Below are 23,966 nucleotides of genomic sequence, written 5' to 3'. Positions count from 1 at the left end.
AGTGTGGAACGAATGTAAATTCAGAGTCAAAGGTGATACCAAGATCAGTAATTTGCTCTAATCTACTCAACTGAAACAAAAAACAAACTTCAGATATATTCGTAATATATTTCAGTCTTGTAAAATTTTACGTGCAGTACATCTTGCTTTTAAAAACTAAAAATGGATTTTTTTATTGGTATGATTTTAGAAGAAGAACAGGATGATAATGATATATCTGCATTGTTAGCAGTAGGCAATGAAAATAGAAGAAAAGTTTTTAAAATGTTCGAGAATAGGAGTAAAGATAGAGTGTATAAATTGTTATTGATAAAGCAAATTTCGAATAACGACACAAGGTTTTCCGTTTAAGGCCGCAACTGTTTTATACTGTACTACATCATATAAAGGACGAAATTAGTACGCAACGTACAAATAAAGTATCCTATTTCTCCAGCAAAAAAGTTATCTCTCAGCTTAAGGTAAGTAAATATATGTAGTGTGAAGATGTCAAATTAAGGAAGATCTAGGAAATAATATTTTTCTAATTTATTTATTTGTTTTATAAAAGAAGTTTAAAAAAATGATAAAAATATACCTTAATTATTAGACATGTCCATTATGTTATGTATTATTGTGTATTATTCCATGGGTTATAAGTGGCTAAGTAGCTATGTGCAATCTGGTGGTATGTCCTGATCAGAAGGCTTGTTGTAACTTTAATTTTTTTGCATATAACGCAGGATTTTCATTTACTTTTTGGATTAATATTTCATCCTCTCTAACGCTAAAAAGACCTTAAGCTCTCCAAAAAGACTAATTTATGGTACTTTTTAAGCACAGATATTTTACTATTAATATATCATACTATTATATATATAGTATTAAAAAAAAAAAATTTATAGAAATATTGTTGTATTAACGCGCGTTGTATAATCGTCTATACAATAACAAACAAATCGGCAAACTGGGCCGTCTAAAATCGTGCAAATCAAAAACTCTTTGATTTCGACGAACTGCTCTTCGCACACCTCCCCGAAATTTCGATCTTTTGTAAAAACCACTACTATGTACTATACGCATATCCTGAGTTTCACCGGATCCGTGATGAACTTTTTGTTCCATATCGCCGAAATAATTCGGACCGGTCTGGTCAAAGAAACCAGGCCTTAATACATCACATTCTAAAATAAGATACAATATAGAAATATATTTAAGAGATATTATAGAAATATAGAATATATTTAAACTTGTGAGCATACAAGAGAACAATACACAACTTCCGTTACATCAATTGAAAACTTACTACAATTTCTCGATGTAAAACCAAGGAGTTTAGAAAGGAAAGGTGTGAAATAGGGTCATTAAAATTACTGCTTTCATGAAAAGTCGATGCCAAAGTCTCTAACTCGATTTTGTATTTTAAGTTAAAATTATTTATGAGATAGTTTGAGTTGTATTTTTATTAGCTTTAAAAAACTAATATAAAAGCATTTATCGAGTGTAAGATTATTTTTCATATTCCAGTCCCATATCCTGTCAATATCGCTTTGTAATGTATATACCGGGTGATGCGTCGCCGAGCGGAACAAAGGAAATCCCATGTAAATTTTAAGGGGGTCAATTATTGACTTCCCTGTACATTTTACAGAAAAAATGTAAGATAACTTTTTGAAGAGACCAATCTGGCAAACCCTCTTGCAAGGTTTCAAAAAATTTTAATAAGCGAATCTTGAATTATTCAATTAAATGTAATTGCAAAATTACTAAATTTTCGGTTCAGGTAAAACCAGACACCAGCCACCAGCAAACAATTTGTTATAAGGCTTAAGGCGTCAAATCTGACGTCCTGCCAAATACAAGAATTTTTTTTTTTCGTTTTATCAATCTCACAACCATACATTCAAAGTAAGACACGTTAACATTACTTTTTTGTCTAAACTTTTATTTAATATATTTTGAATGTCGATTGAATAATTCATACTTGTTTTCAAATATCGACTGTCACTGATTTATTGACACTTTTCCTCACGTCAGTGACAATATTCATTTTATTGGTGCCCGTTTGGTTTTACCTGAACCGAAAATTTGCTAATTTTGCAATTACATTTAATTGAATAATTCAAGATTCGCTTATTAAAATTTTTTGAAACTTTGCACAAGGGTTTGCCAGATTGGTCTCTTCAAAAAGTTGTCTTACATTTTTTCTGTAAAATGTACAGGGAAGCGAATAATTGACCCCCTTAAAATTTACATGGGATTTCCTATGTTCCGCTCGGCGACGCACCACCCGGTATGTTAAATGTGGACATATACATCTCTATAACTAAGTCATTTACAAAAAGTAAAACTAACGATTCAAGATCATCACAAATATATAATTTATAAATAATATGTAGATTAAATGATAGAGGTGAACAGTAGCTGCCCTACGAAACACCTGATAAAATCTGAAATGATTCTGAGGAAAATTAAATAGTTTCACTCTTTGTTTTCGATTCTTCAAAAAACTCGACATCCGTTTTATGGCTTCCCAAGTAAATCCTAAGTATGTTGAACGCTTTGGAGAAATCAGTGTAGATTGAGTCCACTTGTTCCTTCTTCTCCCAAGCTTGCAACAGATCCATCTCATATACTGCTAAGTTAGCAATCGTGGATCTTCCAGCTGCAAGCAAACTCATTTTGTACCTCAAACAATGTTCCTTCACATTGCCAATATGGTTGATTGTATATTAACTTATTAATTACCTTTGGTATTGCTGATTTAAAGATACCACGATCATTTTTCACATTATTTTTGTCACCAGCTTTAAAAATAGTTACATAGCGTTTTTTCATCTACTAGAGAAGATACATGGTAGCGAAGAAAAATTAAAAAGTAAATATAATGGTATAGAAAGAGTAAATGAGCAACGTTTCAGAGAATAGTTTGGAATATTATCTGTCCTGTTGAAAAAGAATTTCCGTGTTCGTAAATCCCCTCATAAGCTTCGCATGAATCTCTTGGCACGTGGTTAAATCGTATATACCAAAAAAAATGTTCAGCAAACAGGCTCGCTATGTTTTGGGCACTATCTGCCGTTTGGTTTTCAAGGTACATGTGATTTGTACATTACATGTTTTTTTTTTATTAATATATCTCTAGAAATGAGGTAGATTGTAAAAATTTAAGTATAGCTTCGCGATAGTGAAATTTTTGGAATATGGAGAAAACCATTTAGGAAATTAGAACTTTAGAGCTTTTAGTGAGCTTTCTTAGAATAAATTGATTAAAGACAGTGCCTAGAATGTCAAAACAGCAGATAATTACCAATTCGGTAGTACATAAAAGATAAAATGTATAAGCTATATGATCGTTATATAAAAGCATTAAGCGGTGTAGGCATTAAGGCTGGTTGCACTTTGACTTCAGATATATTCGTAAACATCAAATCTTAGAATATACCCCTGTCGTTTGGATGTACTATTTTTTGAATATGGAGAAAACCACTTAGGAAAGTTAGAGCTTTTAGTGAGCTTTCTTAGAATAAATTGATTAAAGACAGTGCCTAGAGTGTCAATAAAACGTTTGTACTTTGTACAGCAGATAATTACCAATTCGGTACTACATAAAAGATCAAATGTATAAGGTATATGATTGTTATCTAAAAGCATTAGGAGGTGTAGATATTAAGGCTGGTTGCACTTTGACTTCAGATATATTCGTAAACATCACATCTAAGAAAAATATTCACCGATCACCATTGCATTCGAGTTCTTAGGACAATCCACATAATCTCACATCATTATACCATATCACATGAGGTAAATCATAGGCACCCAGTATTATGAACTTACTGTCTGTTTGTCTTTGGTATTGACAGATTCACAGTGATTTATGTAACATTTCACTGGGGGTCTAGGTAGTAGATATACTGATTCAATAATGTAATGTTGGTTGTTCAATTTTATTTTCACATATAATTGTTCAATGTTGTTATTACGGGAGGGAATGATTTTTGACCTAAGTCTATCGGATATTGCAATAATTACGCTTCCTCCCCACTTTTTGGAGCTTGTTGCTTCACTCCTATAACAATGATAGATATTGTGCTCGCGAAAAGTTACTCAACCATGAATCAATAATAATTATAATATAAGAGCAATATGTAGTACTAAAAGCTCTGACGGATGAAATCTAGTTCTTAATATATAATATATGTATATTATTGTTTACCAGTTCTTCCAGAACCTTTATGCACTTATCCAGTACGAGCTTGGACCTCACTTTTTTAGAAGAAAAAAAAACAAATCTTTTGGTGTACAAATATTAGTATATTATAACAACGTAATATTGTAATAATTACAAAAATAAACATCTTTTAATCTTAGCATTATCTCACTAATTTTTGGTACCAAACTTGTCCGATTGATCTGCATAGGGCAAGAATGAGGTAGTAAAGATCTATGCTTATATGTCGTATATTCCCAGAAAAAGTCACTAGATGAACTGCTGGTTAACGCTGTATCTACAATCCTTATTATCTACTTGGTTTTACTGACATTATCAGTCATTTCAGAAATTGTCATCGGTAAATACCATCGGAGTGAAAGAACGATCTACGTTTAATCAATTCAGTTTTTGACATATTTTAATGCATAGCATATCAAATATGTATCTAACTATTGTTTTCACACTAATATATAATAAATATGGATATCCACAAGGATGACTTGTCACTGGTTGTAATGAGAAAAATATAATCATTAGAATACTGCTGATAATTGTATGGACGTTGAAAGGAGCTAAAAATCTCTCACGAAAAAAAAACAAAAGAATTAAATAAGTTTTAACACAGCTAAAGCATAAATAATAAAACAGAGATTGTATTAAAATTTAATTTATCAATATTTTTTTTAAACGATTTAATGATATATTTGCTACTACACTACAATCCAAACGTGTTAAGTTAGAGATAATTGTTGTAATTTGTGAGTAGAAGGCCATTCTTGAAGTGGAGTGGATATAATATAGCTAGTTGGGAAGATTTTTGTCCACAAATGAAAATGCAAATCTTTTGTCAAGAGTTATGCATTTCGATGAGTTCACTCATCATCATCAGACTCTAACACTACATAGCTGTGATGTTTACATACAGCTGTAGTGTTAGAGTCTGATGATGATGAGTGAACTCATCGAAATGCATAACTCTTCGACAAAAAAAGGCATTTTCAATTCTGGAGAAAAGTCTTCCCGACCTTCCCAGCCCGCTATATTGTTGTAATTTTTGAAACGTTTTAAAATTAATTTAAAGCGTTCTTTAAGAGTAAAATAAGAATAGGGGAAAGGCGGGCAAAACGGGTGCCGTGATTATTTTTAGTACAGCTAGCACCATCTATCCGAAAGTTCGTACAGCTTAGTTTAAGACCATGCCCGATCGATGGCAAAAAGCGCTGTCACTTCAGAAGCTGCGTGAATATCCGTCGGTCGAGCGCTGTTTGTTTTAGAGGTGCAGGTATATTTTCGTCAATAATTTAATAAAAGGTAAGTGAACCATAATTGTAATTTATATTTAACTGTTATTCTATATGGAAAAGTATACACATTTAGGCATATTTCTGTGTAAAAATGTTTAGTAATTTTTTAATCGAACAGGGAAAAAATATACCTAACCTCAAAATGTGCATTTGGGCAAAATCGGGTACTACCCTATTTTATCCGCCCAATATAAAACAATAATAATTATTATTATTTTCAGATGGTGTTTAAGTACAACCGCCATTCTGACCGACACGAATGGTCCACGGACAGTATGCAGAATGCTGTAATAGCAGTATTAAATGGCAAAATGGGGTACTACAGAGCATCTACCAGTTTTAATGTGCCTCAATCTACATTAGAGCGCCACATTAAAAAAGCTAGGGAAAATCCCGGGTATGTTGTTACTAAATCTTTGGGACGTTTTAAGGCAATATTCACTTCTGAACAGGAACAGGACCTTGCAAATTATTTAATGCACATGGAAAAAAGATTGTTTGGATTAACGATGACTGAATGCAGGCGTTTAGCATTTCAATTAGCTGAGCTCAATGAACTTGATCATTCGTTTAATAAAGAACTTGCCATGGCTGGGAAGGATTGGATGCAGAGTTTTTTGCGTCGACACCCAGAACTTTCAATCAGAACACCAGAAGCAATATCTGAAGCTCGAGCAATGGGGTTTAATAAAGTGGCTGTAGGTAATTTTTTCAACTTACTTATCGAAACTGTAGATAAATATCAACTGACAGCCTATAAAATCTATAATGTGGACGAAACCAGAGTGTCAGTTAATCCAAAGGGAATGTCTAAAATTATTGCCACTAAAGGGAAAAGACAAGTCGGAGCCTTGACGTCAGGGGAGAGGGGTGAGGCCGTCACTGTTGAAATATGCTTTTCGGCTTCAGGAGCATACATGCCTCCCATGTTCATATTTGGTAGAAAAAAAAATGCAACAAGCTTTCATGGATGGAATTGTTCCTGGCGGTTGGGTAGGGCTAAATGATAGTGGGTGGATGGATAAAAATGTATTCTTTACTTGGTTCAAAAAATTTGTTGAATTTGCCAAGCCCTCAAAAGACCGACCAATTCTGCTTCTTTTGGATGGACCATTCATCTCACACAAAAAACCTGGAAGTTATTAATTACGCCAGGGAACATACAGTTATTTTGATCTGCTACCCTCCCCATTGCACCCATCGGCTACAAGCCCTAGATGTAGCTTTAATGAAACCAATAAGTACCTATTACGCTGAAGAAGTACGCAAATGGCTTAGAGCTAATCCTGGTCGTGTAGTTAGTTACCTTACAACAAATAACTAAATTATTTTGTGTAGCTTACCTCAGAGCAGCCACACCGCTTACTGCCATGAATGGATTTTTAAAAACTGGAGTTTGGCCAGTTAATAAAGATGTTTTCACTGATGCAGACTTTTTGCCTTCCGAAACAACAAATATTAAACAAAATAAAAACTTACCACCTAAAAACAATAATAGTGAAAGTATGAATGAAACGTAACTATCGGAAATTAATTTACTTAAAGAAAAAACTCTAGAACCAATTGATATTTCCAAACCAGGTACATCAAAAGATTCAGAGGTAAGCTTTAAGATTGTTAGTCCTGAGGGTATAATTCCAATACCTAAAATAAAACAAACTGAGAAAAGAGTTTCTCGTAAAAGAGGAAAGACTGCTATTTTATCGTCTTCGCCTTACAAAAACGAGCTAGAGGAAGCTGAGCAAAAAAAGAATAAAAATTCTAAAGCTCTTGTGAAGAAAAACCTTGCACCATCACCAAAAAAGAAAAAAATTACTAAAGCCTCCACTATTCTGAAAAATAATGACTCAAGGGAGAGTGAAGTCAGTGATGCGGAGTGCCTCTACTGTGGAGAAATGTACTCTTCGTCAACGGAAGGATGGATAGCATGCTCAATGTGTCACGACTGGGCCCATAACTCATACGCAGGATTTGAAGACGAAGATGACGAAGCCGTTTTAGTTTGTGAGTTATGCAAGTAAGATCCAATCCCATTTTGCCCGACCGTGCGGGCAAAACAGGGCAATTAGCATTGTTTTGCTAAAGTTACTGTAACAAAGAACTTGTATATTTTTTATTTTATTTAAAGCTCTTATAACTTAGGCATGATATGTAGAAATTATTTTTTCGTTAATTAAAGTTTCTGTGTCAATTAATACTAAAGTTATCTTTATTTGGAGACAAACTACCCCATTTTGCCCGCCTTTCCTCTACATTTCTTAACTAGATATTAAATTTAGAAAACACATATAACTTTAATCCAAACAAAGAAAATATATGACAAGTTTAAGTTCTATTTTTATCCGTACATATTATAGCATGAATTAAAAATGCAACTTTGTCAATTTTCATCGGTCTAGAACTAATAATTCTGACTGTATTCTTAAGAATTGATATATTTGCAATAATAAATGACTGAACATACAACCGTAGACCGTTGTCATTCGGACAATTATAGTTGATTACTGTTGACGGCAGCTATACAGCGTTAGCCTAAAACACACAGGGTAGGTCAGTATTTTAATCAAACAAGGTAATAATATTTCTATTACGGCGTTTGCCGGCAGTACGTGTAATGACTTTGCGTCTTATGCCGATTACTTACGACATATATATCAATTAATTAAATAGAACTAACGACTTTTTTTACCCAGTTTATCGGCTTTTTTTAAGTAAGTGGACGAGTTACTAGGCCAATGCTTGAAATATTTACCTTTTAAAACTTCATTTATTTGGTCTATATATTTTTCAGTATTAATTTTTATCAAATGATTTACGATTAACTTCGTAATTTTTTCAGAGTGTTCGCAATACGTAAACTGAATTTCGTTGGACACATAATTCATAACATGATTCAACACTCGCCTTTTATGCAGATCTTTACCCAACATAAACTTAATTAAAGTACACGCGTTCCTAATCTGATCGCTGAATTGTAAGTTTACCAGCAAAGTTTTGATAGAGCGGTTGTCTTTTGGATCCTTGATCATTTTAAAACTTCTTTCATAAATTACTTTTTTGCATTGATCCGTGCAGGTCTTAGAGATAAAGTATCGTAAAACCGATATCAGCTTACGATCTAAGGGATAATCTTGAATTCCAAATAATTCCAATGCCGGTATTTTAGAGAACTTTTCTACCTTTAAGTCTTCATTAAGTTGCGATAACAGTATTTTTTGTAGAATTTCGAATACTTCAGAATTATTCTGGTTACTGTTGTTATACCTTTTAGAGACAGGATTTCCTCCCAAAAAACTACGAATCTTGTTAAAATGATAATGCCTTTGAAACCGTTCTACCGTTGAAATTCTTTTATTTGTAACGTTATTCATAAACTTCTCCAGCTTTTCTAAGCTTAACTTTTGCTGATTGAAAGCATTCATATTTTGATCTTGCAGTTTTTTAAAAAGGTATATAAAATTCTTTGTGGTCAGGATCAAACATTTTAGAGCAGATGATTTGAAAGACGCTCCCTGTTTTTTGAATTTAAATGTTTCAAGTTTTACTACCGCATCTTCCCAAAACTGAAGATGAGGAGATTTAGCAGTTGCGGTTGATCTCAGTGGCTTTGACTCGTCGGGTTCAGAATCGCATCCGTTTAAACTGTCATAAAGCTGATCCAAAAAAAACAACAGATGGGATGTTTGTAGTGAATCAGGTGGTGGTCTTTTTTGTAAAGCTAAAATGAAAAATATATAAATATTTAAGTGCATTGGCGGCTGGTATAAAAGGGATGCGGAGCTCCCAGAAAAATAGAATATGTTTTTTATTTTAATATATATTATTTGTCGCCCATTTGCATAAATATAATGCAAAATACGTTTAGTGACCGCAAAAACTTCTTTTTGAGACACACGTATTTAAAAAAAAAAGATAGAGAGAACGACTGTACTATAAAAAATAACAATAGACGAGTAAGAATGCTTAAATAAAACTACAGAATTTATATATATTTATAAGTTCGGTAACTAAATATTAACTACTATGTATTATACGATTTTATGCTTATAAAGGGTCTACCAATAGACGTGATAGAAGTTTAGTGGGCCATGTACGCAAAATGGTATGTGTCAAAACGCGGATCAAGCGTCAGTTGTGTTAAGTATACTTTGACATTTCATCATGAATCGCTTAAATCAAGAGCAACGTATAGCTATCATGAAAAGGTATTACGAAAATGCGCAATCGGTTAGAGCCTGTTATCGTGCTCTTAGAGAAGATTTTGGCCATCGTGGACGGCCTTCTGAGCTTGCAATAAGGCGCACAATTAGTAAGTTTGAACGGGAGTACACTTTTCTGGATAATAAGCCACCAACGCGACAAAAAAGTGCAGGGACCACTGAAAATATTGCCGCTGCAAGAGAAAGTGTTGACGCGAATAACAATGTGTCTGTTTTGCGTCGTTCTCAGCAATTAGGCATTTCATCAATGTCTCTGTGGCGCATTTTGAAGAAAGACTTAGGCCTACATCCATATAAGATGGTTCTAACTCAAGAATTGAAGCCTGCTGACCATGGTTTGCGAAGAACGTTTACCGACTGGGCCCTGTTGCAGTTGGAACAAAATGCCGATTTTGGGAAACAAATCATCTTTTCAGATGAAGCCCATTTTTGTCTTAGTGGCGTTGTCAATACGCAAAATTGCCGCTTCTGGTGTCAGAACAATCCCCAGAAATTAGTACAGGTGCCATTACACCCGTTAAAAGTGACTGTGTGGTGTGGTTTGCATGTCGGTGAAATTATCGGTCCATACTTTTTTGAGGATGCAGGGGGGCGTACTGTGACAGTCAACGGAGAGCGCTACCGCGACATGATAACAAACTTTCTTTGGCCTGCAATTGATGGTGGAGACTTCGAACATCACACACCGCCCGAGCCACAATTAATTTATTAAGAGAGCGTTTTGAAGATCGAATAATTTCGCGACATGGCAATATCAACTGGCCACCAAATCCTGTGATCTTACTCCCTGGACTTTTTTCTTTGGGGATATGTGAAGTCGAATTTGTATTCTAACAATCCTCAAACCATCAATGAGTTGAAAGTTAACATAACTAGGGTTATTCGCAAAATTCAACCCAACTTGTTAGAAAAAGTGATTGAAAATTGGGTTCATCGTCTAAACGTCTGCCGCCGTAGCCGAGGTGGACATCTTAATGATATTTTGTTTAAAACATAATGTTACATAATAAACTACAACATGAAACATCAATCATAGAAATTTTACCAATTCGTTTTTTTATTTTTTAGCAATTTAAACTTATATCATTCTTATTGGTAGACCCTATAATTCAAAGACAAAAAAAGTTGCACTGTTTTAAAAATTTGAGTGAATATTGATTATTTAAACTCGTTAGACGGCCATTTTTGGATTCTTGGAAAAAATATAGTGGTAGTTGAGAAAAAAAAGGTAAAGCTGGGATAGTTCTTCAGTGTAATAAACAACCCGCCTTCGCACTACTGACCCTATATAGTGACCGCCTAAAGTTCCGCATAAATTCGATAAAAATTGAGACATGATTTTTTGAGAAAACGTCCGTCGACTTTTATTTTAAGTTGCGCATTATTTAACATAAATTTTTGTATACAGGGTGGAACAAAAAAAAAGATATGACGATGGACCATCCTATTTCTCAATTAACAGTTAGTAGAATAGAGCACAAATTCATAACTTCAAGTCATGTTAGGGATTTGCCAAGATCAGGTCGTCCAAAAATTTCTGAAGAAACAAAGTTAAACGTTCTGCTCTCCGTCGAAGAAAATCCAAACAATGCAACTTCACAAATTTCAGTTGGTAATAATATAGCCGGAACGTCAGTAAAACGCATCTTAAAAGCAAATGAATACCACCCTTATAAAATTAGACTAATACACGAATTAAATGAGGACGATCCTGATGGAAGAAACCAATTTTGCGAGCAAATGATGAACATTTGCAATAATAACCGTCAGTTTGTGTTACGAGTTTTGTTTTCGGATGAAGCAACTTTTTGTTTAAACGGTGTCGTAAATCGGCAAAATTGTCGGTACTGGTCAGTGTCAAATCCACACTGGGCAACTGAGGCTCATACACAGTACCGTAAATCTATTAATGTTTGGGCTGCTATCGTGGAAAATAAAGTAGTAGGGCCATACTTTTTCGAAGAAAACTTAACAGGACAACGCTATTTGAATTTTCTTCAAGAAGATCTTATCCCTGCTTTAGCTGCACTATACCCAGACGAACAAGACCCTGCTGTCCCGACAGATAATTTGTGGTTTCAGCAAGACGGCGCACCGCCACATTTCTTTCGAGTATTTCTTTTGTTCCCAGGAAGATGGATAGGACGAAGAGGGCCAATAGAGTGGCCGGCCAGGTCACCAGACCTAAATCCCTGCGACTATTTTTTATGGAAGCACCTAAAAAGTAAAGTTTATATTGAGAAGCCAAACAACGTAGAAGATTTGAAAAATAGAATTAGATATGAAATTAGACGTATATCACCCGAAATAATTAATAGTGTTTTACATGAGTTTGTAAACCGTCTTGCTTTCTGCCAAGAAGTAAATGGGGATCAGTTTGAACACTTGACACATTAATAAGAGTTTTCACAGTTTATAACATTTTATCCTCCATTTTATCTTAATTTGTAAATAGATGTACTTACTTGCTTTCTTGTTGGTTAAATGTAAATATACGAAACTTGCTTGGAATTTCTTCTATATTTCATAAATGCAATAAAAAATATAGCATTCCATTTAAAAAAATTGCCGATGACGTCATATCTTTTTTTGTTCCACCCTGTATACAAAAATTTATGTGAAATAATGCGCAACTTAAAATAAAAATCAACGGGTCCGAGCGTTTTCTCAAAAAATCATGTCTCAATTTTTATCAAATTTATGCGGAACTTTAGGCGGTCATTGTATAAACCTAACTGGGCGATACAAAGCGGGATATTTCTAGCCCACTAGAAAACATTTTGACATGATTGACAATGTTGGCACTGAAGATGACTTCCTCGAGGTTAAAAGCTCTATATCAATAAAATTAAAAAAAAAACTTTTCCTCGAATATAATAGTCTAAATATTCCTTCTACACGTAAAAGTAATACAGGCACATCCATTCTTTAAAATAATTAAAGAAATTTAAACCTACTTGAAAATAAATATCGTGAGTGTAATTGTTCTTAATTTTATAAGGACGACAGAGTAGTTGTAATTAGTCCTGTTATTTTTTGCTATTTCAGACATAAAATATATATACCTACTTTGTCTTGAAATAGATAAATCCAGTTATAATCAATCAAGATAAAAAATCTTAAACAGAATATGTCTGAGGTACATTCTAACCTATAAAAATGTAAAATTAAAGAAAAAAGTAAAAAACATAGTCGAAATATAAGAGTAAATAATGTTATTTCTCGAAGTTTACGGGTTTATGATTCTTAATTAAATTTAATTTGTTTCTAAGTTCATTTTACATTTTTTAATCCCTGTTTATTTCTTGTGTTTTAAAAACCTTCGAAAATATCACGAAAAACCAGAATTGTTTACTGAATGTCGTGCAATGTACCATTCGAGAATTATTTGTTGTTTATATTTTGTGAATGTGTCAAGACAATTAGTAACTTGCTACAACTTTCTAGTCTGATGATGGCAAGAACACTTGCCGAAATGCATTACTCCTGATATTGCAATTGGCATTTTATTTGTGGAGAAGACTTTTCCTACTAAACTTTTCTATGTTACATTGACTCCACTACAGAATGGACTTTTCCCTTAATTTAACACCATTCGTTAGAAATGTTCATTGAATGCTTAACATTGATACAGGGCCGAGCCGTGCCGGGGGTGCAAGGGGTGCGCCGCACCCGGGCGGCGCTCATTTGGGAGCGGCAAAATATCCGAAAAATAAAATAAAAAAGTAATGAAAAAAAAATTATAACAAAAATTTATAAAATTTAAAACTTATAATTAAGGCGCCAACAGAATACAATGTTTTCTGAAACCGAGCATTGTTCCCCGAATCGTTGCTATAATAATAATAATAATAATAATAATAATAATCTATATAGATAAATAAATAGGTACCAGGACCAGGTAATAAAAACAATAGCACCGCAATTATGGTGGATTCAGCCAGGGCGGCGCCGGTAAAAGTTTAAAATATTTTATTAATATCTTCCAAATATTTAGAACTTCATACCTTAAGCAATTTTTCATTGAAAAAAGTAATGTCTGATTTTCGTGCCAATTCTAACAAAAATATTTGTTGATTTAGATGGCTGATGGTCTAAAGAGGCTTTCTGGTTCCCAATACCGAAAAAGGAAGCTAGTTAATTATGCCCTTAATAATTTAAATAGATGTTTTAGCGCTGCTCACTTTGAAAAAAAATTAACTAACAATGAAAAAGTTCCTAGAACCTGGCTTATTTACTCAAAATCTAAAGATTCAATGTACTGTTTTCCTTGTAAATTATTTAAAGTTTCTGATAATAGTTTTAATGAGGGGAATGGCTATAGTGACTGGCGACATTTATCTCGGAATTTAGAAAGACACGAAACCAGTAAGGGGTATTTTGAAAGTGTTAGGAAATGGCTTGAATTAAAAAAATCAATAGAAAAAGGTTTAACTGTGGACTCTATCAATCAAAATTTATTTCAAATGAAAAAAAAAAGATGGACTTCGATTTTAGAGAGAATAATATCTGTTATCCAGTTTTTAGCTGGACAAAATTTAGCTTTTAGGGGTAAGAGTCAAAAAGTATTTGGTAAGGGTAACGGTAATTTTCTGAAATTAATTGAGACGATTGCAAAACTTGATTCTGTAATGGCCGAACATATTGATAGAGTCCAAAAAGATGGGAACAAAATGCCGCATTATTTGGGAGATAAAATACAAAATAAATTGATTTTTTTAATAGGAGAAAAAGTAAAAAAGTGTATTGTTGAATGTTTAAAATTATGCAAATATTTGTCAATCATTCTTGACTGTACACCTGACGTTAGTCATTAAGAACAAATTACCATTATTGTTAGATTCGTTTTTATTGATGATTGTTCTAAAAGTATAGAAATTCGAGAACATTTTTTAGGATTTTGTAAAGTTACAAACACTACTGGTCAGGGGTTAACAGATTTTTTATTAAATTATTTAAAAGAACTGGATATTGATATTGCCGATATGAGAGGTCAGGGCTATGATTAAGGCTAAAAATTTTAAATATTAATCCTAGAGCTTTTTTTGTACCCTGTGCCGCCCATAGTTTAAATTTAGTAGTTAATGATGCAGCAAAAAGCTCTCTAAAAGTAACTAATTTTTTTAGCATTATTCAGGAAATATATGTCTTTTTTTCGGCCTCAACTTACTGATGGAATGCTCCCTTAAAAGAGCTGCCCAGGCTAACACTAAAGCCCTTATCGGATACCCGCTGGGAAAGCCGTATTGAGGCAATAAAAACTCTTAGATTTGAGTTAGAAAAAGTGTATGATGCTCTGTTTACGCTTTTTAATGATGAAAGCAGAGATAATGAAACAAAGAATATTGCAATGTCCCTAATAAATAAAATAAAATCATTTAAATTTATTTGTTGGTTAGTTATTTGGTACAACATTTTGGCAAAAATTAATATAGTAAGCAAAACACTGCAAAAGTCTAATGTTATTTAGTTGTCAAAAGTCTATGTTATTTAGTCTAATGTTATACAGATGCTAAAAGAAATCAAATTATTTTTGACACAAATGAGATCGGAAAACGGGTTTTTAGACATGATAAATGAATCTAAGAAAATTGCGGAAGAAGTAGACGCCGAAATTTTCCTTCCAGCCATTCACTCAATAAGACCAAGGAAAAAAAAAACGTTTTTTGATTATGAACACAAGGATGAGCCAATCCAATCTCCAGAAATAAATTTTAAAGTACATTTTTTTTTTAATATTCTCGATATTTCAACCTCAAAATTGGATGAGAGATTTCACGATTTACAAAAACATATTGAATTATTTGGTTTTTTAAACAATTTGAAAGCATTTTCCAAACCCGAAATAATGACCTATTGTAAGAATTTAGAAGCTAAATTAACAGACCCTGAAACAAAAAATATGGACATAAATGGATTGGACCTCTATAATGAAATCGACATATTATCAATTTACATTAATGATAGAAATATTTTCTCAGCCAAAGAAATATTAATATATCTGGTTGCTAACGATTTGAAAAGCATATTTCCAAATTTATTCGTAGCTTTAAGAATATTTTTAACAATGCCAGTCACTGTAGCTCATGGGGAACGCTCATTTTCCAAACTAAAATTAATAAAAAACTACTTAAAATCCACAATGAGCCAATCAAGACTATCAAATTTATCAATAATAAGTATTGAGGAAGACATTGTTTCTAATTTAGATGTTACCGACCTAATTAGGGAATTTGCATATAAAAAGGCAAGAAAAGTAAATGTTAGCATTTAAACCAGGGTTCTAATTACTTTTTTTTAATTTTTTTAAATTAGTATGTAAGTAAAATATCTTTTCTTTAGGTGTTTATATCGATGTAATTACATATTAATATAGAAATACTTATATAAGTAAATAATACATGCTTTTATGTATATTTTTTGTATAGATAATATTGATATATTGATTAATATATGTGTGTTTGGAATTTAATTCAATATGATTTTTTTATTACACCCTTTTTTTTAAACGTTGTACTTTGGTAAGAGCATTTTTTAAAACACTTTTTATAAAAATCACTGCAGAAGGGGCGGCAAAATTAGCTCTTGCACCCGGGCGGCAAATACCCTAGGCTCGGCCCTGCATTGATATTCTCAGAATAGAGCAAAAATGTTTTGACACGTCTATAGATACCAGATGTTAACATAAAACAGGCCAACTGTTCTAGAACATTTGACACTTAATATTTAGAGAATGTTCATAGAAATCAGTGCATAAAAAAAAACAAGAATAAACTTTCTTATTGGGAGCCATAGGCATTAATAAATTATTATTATTGTATAAATTATCCGCCATAAAGTTTCTTAATTTTCATAACACTTAACAAACAAAATTTGGCCAAGAAAAAAGTATCTTTTTTATGGCTCGGTAGTCTAGGTAGTTTTCTTTAAGTTTCTGTACCTTTTTGAAATTCTATATTTAATCCCCAGGGGTAAATAGCCTTTAGTAAAACACCATCCGATAAGACTAATAAATCAACCGGTTCCATGGTGTAATGGTTAGCACTCTGGACTCTGAATCCAGCGATCCGAGTTCAAATCTCGGTGGAACCTGAACTTTTTTTATTTTAATTTTTCAACTTAGATATCGTTAAATATGTTTAATAAAGTCTAAAATTATAATATAAAACAATTATGCAATATATTCGAAGTAGTAATACTATAGGGATCATATAGCTATTGAAAATTTTGTTAGCAATGGTTAGTAATTTTATTGTCAAAATTTTGGTTTTTGTTTTTAACATATAATTCATGGCATATTTTTTTTTTTAATTTCCAAATAAACCTTTGTAATGTCGAAAAAATATAATTTCGAACAAATATATTCTCACACTTTTGATTATTCCGTAACAAAACTTAAGAATGTGAACCATCTTTTTACCGAAATTCAATTAAAACTTTCATATTATAATGAGCTGAAGGAAATCCCTATGCAGATATAGAACTAAAGAAGGTATTAGAGAACTAATTATCAACACGTTTTTTGTAACAGGGCTAATGAATTATTGTCCTTCACTTTTTAACCCTGAGATTAAAAATGCCCCACTAGCAGAAAGACATTTTTGGCAACTATTATTAAGTTTTATGATAACGTTTGCTAAAATGTTATTAAAGAAAAAATAGTGCATAACATTTGTTTAAGTTTGATTGATTTTAACAATGTGCTTTTACTTTTAGACTGTTATTATTTATTGGAATTTATGAATTTAATTTTAATTTAGTAATTGAATTTTTATTTTGAGACTATTTTTTCCATATTAATAGTTTACTCTGGTCTGATAGTCTGATAATAAAAGATGTATAAAACACATTGTCATTGTCCGGACATGACCAGGATGAACAATTCCAAATATTTAAAAGTTATTCTTTTGGTGAAAATATGCATTAAAGTTTCTCTTGGGACACACAAGTAGCATCTTGAAAATGAAGCATTACCCTATATACTTTTAACGTTGTTTGTCATAAATTTATTCACCTTGTAAAGTTTGACAAATTTTACTAATATACTATATATTTACTAATTACTATATATATTTCTAGAATTGCCAATTTGCAACTGATTTTAATGCTAATGTAATAGATATACTTACCAGCCATTTTTGCAGGAATTAATATATTAGTAGCTACTCTCTGGCTAAAAACTTGCAAGCTCGTAAGCACATCATTTTTATTGATCTTGTCAGGATAAATATGCTTATCTGTCAACTTTTGAGAAAGTTTAATCCCAGGCATCTCATACATTTCCTTAATATGTTCCCACTTGGCTATTTTTTCCACATTTTGATCCACAAAATGAATATTGCTGCTCAAGAAATTATTCCTTATTCCAGTAAATAATTGCTTTACGTCATAGAGGGGAACTATTTCTTGTCCATCAAAGTCAATAGTACTATCTGCTCTATCGTCAATTCCCGTTCTAATGCGAGCCTCTTTAGTTGTCCTTAATAATGTTTTAATCGCTTCAATATTATTTGGTTTGTGCTTACATATAATCGAAATTATTTTTAATGTAGTACTAGAACATCTTCCAAGAATTAATTCTAATATTTTTATAATATCTGCAGGCTTGATAGGGCCATGGGAAAAACTGTAAAATACCGGATGGGTCCACTTCCTTTTTAGGTTTGTTAACATAAACACCTGAAAATGTATAAAACAAGATTGAGGAACCTTTGGCAAACTTAAAATTAATATTTATTGAGATTAGATAAACAGAGTTATAAAGTCTTTTGGTATGATTAATGATTTGTAGTAATAATTTGAATACTCTTGAAACATTCGATCACTGATTCACATTAAGATTTCAAACATTGAAATATGTTTCCTGAAAAATTTATATCATTTTATTTTACAATAAATTTCATTCTCAATTGACTTTGGCAAAAAAAAAGTATACACCTGACTGACCCTATTGAACTTAAAATCAAAGATTAATTTATATATTAAAAACGTTTATGGTTGGACAAAATTTAGCTGGGCAGTCATATTTAAGTTTTTTTCTCATTCTTTTTATGTTACTAGATCATATTGTATACAGTGCAGCTATTGTCCCCCACTCCTCTTATCTTTTAAATGCACTTAAGTAAAAAATTTGAAATTTGGCACACATCATTAGCGACCTAAATACTACTTTTTGGTCCCAAGCTCATTTTGCAAAATGGCGGCGGGACGCCATTTAATAGTTATAGTTATTTTTAGCCATTTAATCACATAAGTTAGACAAAAAAAGCAAGTTTTATGAAGTAAAAATATCAGTTATATAAAATTGTAATTAATTTGTTTGGTGGAACAATAACAAATTGTAGTATGTTTTGTGTATTTTAAAAGCGTTCCACATAATCCTATGTGAAGATTAGATATTGTTTGTTAATAATAATATTTCATTAGTATGAACTTCATGTATATGGACAATACTTAATCTTACCTGTGCATGAGTGGCAATATCTCCACCCCTTCTATACCCAAAATCTTCAAACCCTAAAATGCTATATTGTCCCTCTTTCCTACACAAAGTAGGGCAAATAACAATTTCATCAAAGAGCAACATACAAAGTTTGTCATCATCCTTAAGTTGCTTGGCCTCTGCCTTAATAACTTCAAAACATACATCATCAAATCCAGGATTTGAGGAAATCAACTGCATTAGTAAGCTTGCCATAACAGGTTTCGATGGTACAACCAAGAAACTTGTCCACAATGGAGGCAAATGTCCACAATTCCTGTACATTGACAGGGCAAAGGCAAGATCTTCTAAAGAATAGTCAGCCTCTGTTTTGCCACTTTTGAGCTGCACATGACGGTCTATAAATCTGGATTGTATTTTTTGCTCATATGTTACTGGGTGAATAAGGCCTTCAACTTGTTCCTGAGCAATCATGTTTCTTATCACTGCAGTTCTGAAATTACCTATAGTGTCTGAGGTTTCGCTGCTTTTTTCATCAATTGGGGATGGCTTGGTGGAAGCACCAAACTTGCCTAAATAATTTCAAAAAAAATGTGTTATTTCATTTAGATGATTAAGAATAATGCTTCTTTTTGCAATGCAATTCTCAAGGAGAGCAGTAAAACCATATATAAATTTAATAAAATGTAGTAAATGATTTCACATTGGGAATTAAAGTTAAGGATATTATTACACTTAAAAAATGCATTTCATTGTTTCATATCTGAGCTACAGTCAAATGGGTGTTGAATTGGATTTACCATCAGAGCTGCAAGGCAAGGGTAATTTTATGATTACTTTGCGAGAAGCAAAATATTTCTTATATTTTGTTATTTTTTTCATTGATTTTATATGCAATAACGCAAAAATACTGTCACATTAACTTTAGCACTACCACGAGTCTAGTACACCTTCTTAATAACTGTAGGATAAATGAGGAAAAAAAGGAAATAACATGTCTTGGATTATTGGATTTTAGTAGAGCTTTCAATACTTTAAACCACGAAATGTTATTAGCAAAGCTTTATTATTTTGGTTTTTCGAATAACGCGATTGATTTCTTTAAGTCATATCTTAATAATAGAGCGAATTGCGTAGTAATCAACAAGGCTTCTACAACTGAAAAATCAAGTTATTATCCTGTATCTACCGGTGTTCCCCAGGGTTCTATTTTGGGACCGTTGCTTTTTTTATTGTATGTTGCAGATATGAAATCCTGCATAAAGTACACAATGTTACAACAATATGCTGACGATTCCCAGCTGTATACTTCATTTTCACGTGAAACTCTACCCATAATAGAAGAACAATTTAATAAGGATTTAGAAAATATAGATAACTTTTCCTGCGATCATAATTTGAAATTAAATTCGTCTAAATCATGTGTAATTTTTCTGGGTGGTGGAAAGAACGCCCTTAATGCAGCAACAACTTTAAATGCAAAAATTTGTAATGAGCAGCTACCAGTAGTACGAGAGGTCAAAAACTTAGGAGTATACATTGATAGCGGTATTTCATTTCAAACACATATAAAGAATAAGCTCAAAATTGCATACAAGCGCTTAAGAAAACTTTACGGCTTAAAAAATCATTTACCTCCTAAAACTAAATATTTTTTATGTATATTCAGATTCATTGACTGAAGACTCTGCTTACTCAATACAAAAACTTCAGAATTGTTGTATGCGTTTTTCTTACAAAATTCCATTTAGACGTCACATTTCTCCTTATTTAAACAATAACTTAATTCTAAATATGAAAAATCATAGAAAATATCACATGTATTCCTTCGTGTATAAAGTTATAAAAACTAGGGAGCCATTATATTTAGTTAACAATTTTACAAATTTTCTTTGTGAGCATAACACTAGATTTATAAATTTATTTAGAATACCACAGCATAGAACAGCAAATTTTCAAAAATCTTTTGTTTTTGTCGCCTCTCAACTTTGGAATAGACTTCCGGCTAATTGCAAAAGTTTTCCGTTTACTGCATATAAAAAATATATTCGTAATAAACTGCTTGATTCTCAAAAAAACAATACTTAATCTACAATAAAAATGAAAAGAGCTGAGCCACTCGATCTTCTATTGCTGTCTACTTATTATTGTTATAAATATTAATTAATTTACCTTCCTGCATATCCAGAACCCCCGCCTGCTTCGCCTTACTTAAATACTTAAATAATATGATACTCAACACATGCATGTCTCGATTAATTAAGAAAATCTTTTTTTACTTTTTACTTTTAAGGTTTTTGAAGGGCTATGCCACACAGGTTCTATCTTATGATGAACCTGTATAAACGGTTCTCTGTAATTGAGGCATGGTCTTATTTATCATGTATTTGGTGGGTTGTACAACAAATGTATATTATTATGCTACAATTTTGTATATGATTATTTATTTACCTTCATGATAAATAAATTTGTTTTGAATTTGAATTTTTACATAACTGTATAGCAAAAATTTCATAAAACATAACACAAATTTGGGTTAAAAATAAATCACAGGCTACATAGAGTACAAACTAATATTAAACCCTAGAAATAAGGCTACCTAGATAAAGGCTAACACTTAATGTACAGTAAATTAAGAATACAAAATAGAGCAATTCACAAAATTAACACTAAAAAAAAGGAAAACAATCAGAAAATTAAGGGTAGAACTATGTTACCACAAACAAAAACCATTTATAATTTAACAAGGCCTTCAGCTTTAACAATTTTCATAAAAAATAGTGAGTTTGTATTATAATATTGAGTCTTAATAAGGGTGAATAAATCAATGAAATTTGAATATATATATATAATGTTAAAAGACCAGCAAAACCATATAAATATTTTTATTTTTTTTCTTCCTATCAAATTATAAAAATAAGATTAATAATATAAATTAGACAAAAAAAACTGAATATCAAGTATTGGATAATGCATAATATAATCCTCAGAAAGATCAAAAGTAGTACCCAAATTTAAAATCAACATAATATGGACTGAAGGTATACTGACTGTAATAGCTTATTACTTATTTTGTTATACAAGACCAATAGTTGTATTAAAGACAACTGTTGATTAATAAGTAGATGAGAAGAAAACAACAAAATTATCAGTAATAAAGACATAATATATTGGTCACCATTTCAGAAATTATTATCAAAATATTTGTGTAAGTGAAGGACGTAATATTAAAATTAAGGATTTTATTATGCATTACTATATTACATTTTCTTAAACATATTTTTAAAGTATAACTAATGTATGCTACATTTAATCTAAAGGTTTGTAGGATGTTATTTAAATTACGAATTTGTTGGTTCTATTTAAACCTACCCTTCAGCTTATTCATGTTTTTAAGCTTCACAAGCTTTTATAGTTTCATAAAGCAAATAAATATAGGGCCTATAGGGGTGTTAAATCAAATAATAAACACAACACAACAAACATTTCAAATTCAAGTTACGCATACCACGCAGTTTTATCACGCATATATTATATACGCATGTCAACCGATGTCATCTGTCACTAAAAATAGAGATGAGTTCTTGTTACGTCCATACTTAAATCTTTGTAGCGCATAAATGTTGCCGTACTGTAAAGGCTGCATCTTATTGTTGTATCTGCAATAGGTACAAAATACTAGCCGCTCTTTGTACACAGGTTGGGAAATTGATCATTATGCATAGAGAGGTGCTTAAAGGCAAAATATGGCAACGCACACGTATGAAGTGCGAGTTCAGGCATTTCTAAAATATTTTTTTGGTTTTCTGCTATATATCCAGCGGTGTTCAACCCACATAGAATCGAAATCTCTACAAGTTTAGTATTCTACATATGGCATAATGAAAATTAAAGCGTTATTCGAATAAAAATAAAATATAAACTCTTATAAATGTAAAAAAATTTAAACACAATACAAAAATAAAATTAAAACTCTGAAAAATAAACCTCAGAACAATAAGTTCTTTACATAATATACTCAAACAGACCTCCTTATTTAGCTACGTACAATAAGTGAACCGATCATAAAACTCATTTCGTACTTCCAAAACCATTTGTAGTGACATGAAATTTAAAAATTATTGAAAAATTATTGAATGTGCCAAATTCAATAATTTTCTCTGGCAATTTTTCTAAATTTGTTGGCCTACTAAATTCGTGTTTGTAAATGATCTCCTTCAGATAACCCTAAAAATGAAAGTCATTTGGGGACAAATTTTTAAGATCACTTCCGCGTCATCCTTTACAGTCAACTCGTGGTCGTTCTCTTCCTTTCCTATCCTTCGGATTCCTTTCCTAAACCCTTTCCTACCCCTTGCCGTTGGTTATAACGTGCCTTTAAGAAGTAAATTTAGTGAAAGTATCAAGCCCACTTCCGCATCATCCTGCACCCAGTCAACACGTGGTCGTTCTTTCCTTTCATATCCTTTGGTACCCTTCCTAGACCCTTTCTTGCCCTTGCCCTTTGCCAGTGGTAGCTGAACCTACCTATTCACGCCGGTAGCCAGGCCGGATAATGCCGGGTGCATCGTGGGGGAAGTCACCGAGCATTTCAGTATTAAAAAGTGTGAAAATATCGTTTTGGGGCTCAGGGTACATACCAGACGGTTTTCCCGAATCTCCAAATCGTGCTGGCTGATTTCCTCGTAGCAGAAGCCATCAAAACTAGCAGGTCAAGTCAAGTCAAATTTTAAGATCAGGAGACCATTTATATATCGTCTAGGTCTAAATCAGGGAGGATTTAAATGGTAGGAGGAACTTTGCAGTTT

At 32.1% G+C, this 23,966-nt stretch overlaps 2 protein-coding genes and 1 non-coding gene across 4 annotated transcripts in view; 1 reads left to right on the top strand and 2 right to left on the bottom strand.

The window, feature by feature from the left end:
* The window catches only part of LOC126733907 (receptor expression-enhancing protein 1), a 96,790-nt gene that overhangs the window by 42,853 nt on the left and 29,971 nt on the right, over positions 1-23,966 (bottom strand). The gene's annotated exons all lie outside the window — the stretch shown is intronic.
* On the bottom strand, positions 4,273-22,671 carry LOC126733910 (uncharacterized). Its single transcript, XM_050437366.1, has 4 exons — positions 22,531-22,671; positions 19,180-19,730; positions 17,846-18,395; positions 4,273-9,214 (listed from the first exon to the last, which is right to left on the bottom strand). Exons 1-4 carry the CDS (start codon positions 22,544-22,546, stop codon positions 8,169-8,171), a joined length of 2,163 nt encoding a protein of 720 aa, XP_050293323.1. The 5' UTR covers positions 22,547-22,671; the 3' UTR covers positions 4,273-8,168.
* Positions 16,737-16,808, top strand: Trnaq-cug (transfer RNA glutamine (anticodon CUG)). The gene has a single exon. It is a non-coding gene; the product is annotated as a tRNA-Gln (tRNA).

The sequence above is a fragment of the Anthonomus grandis genome, chromosome 3 (assembly GCF_022605725.1).
Source record: "Anthonomus grandis grandis chromosome 3, icAntGran1.3, whole genome shotgun sequence".
Lineage (NCBI taxonomy): Eukaryota > Metazoa > Arthropoda > Insecta > Coleoptera > Curculionidae > Anthonomus > Anthonomus grandis.
Note: the sequence above shows the minus strand (reverse complement) of the source record. Positions and strands in the feature narration are given on the sequence as shown.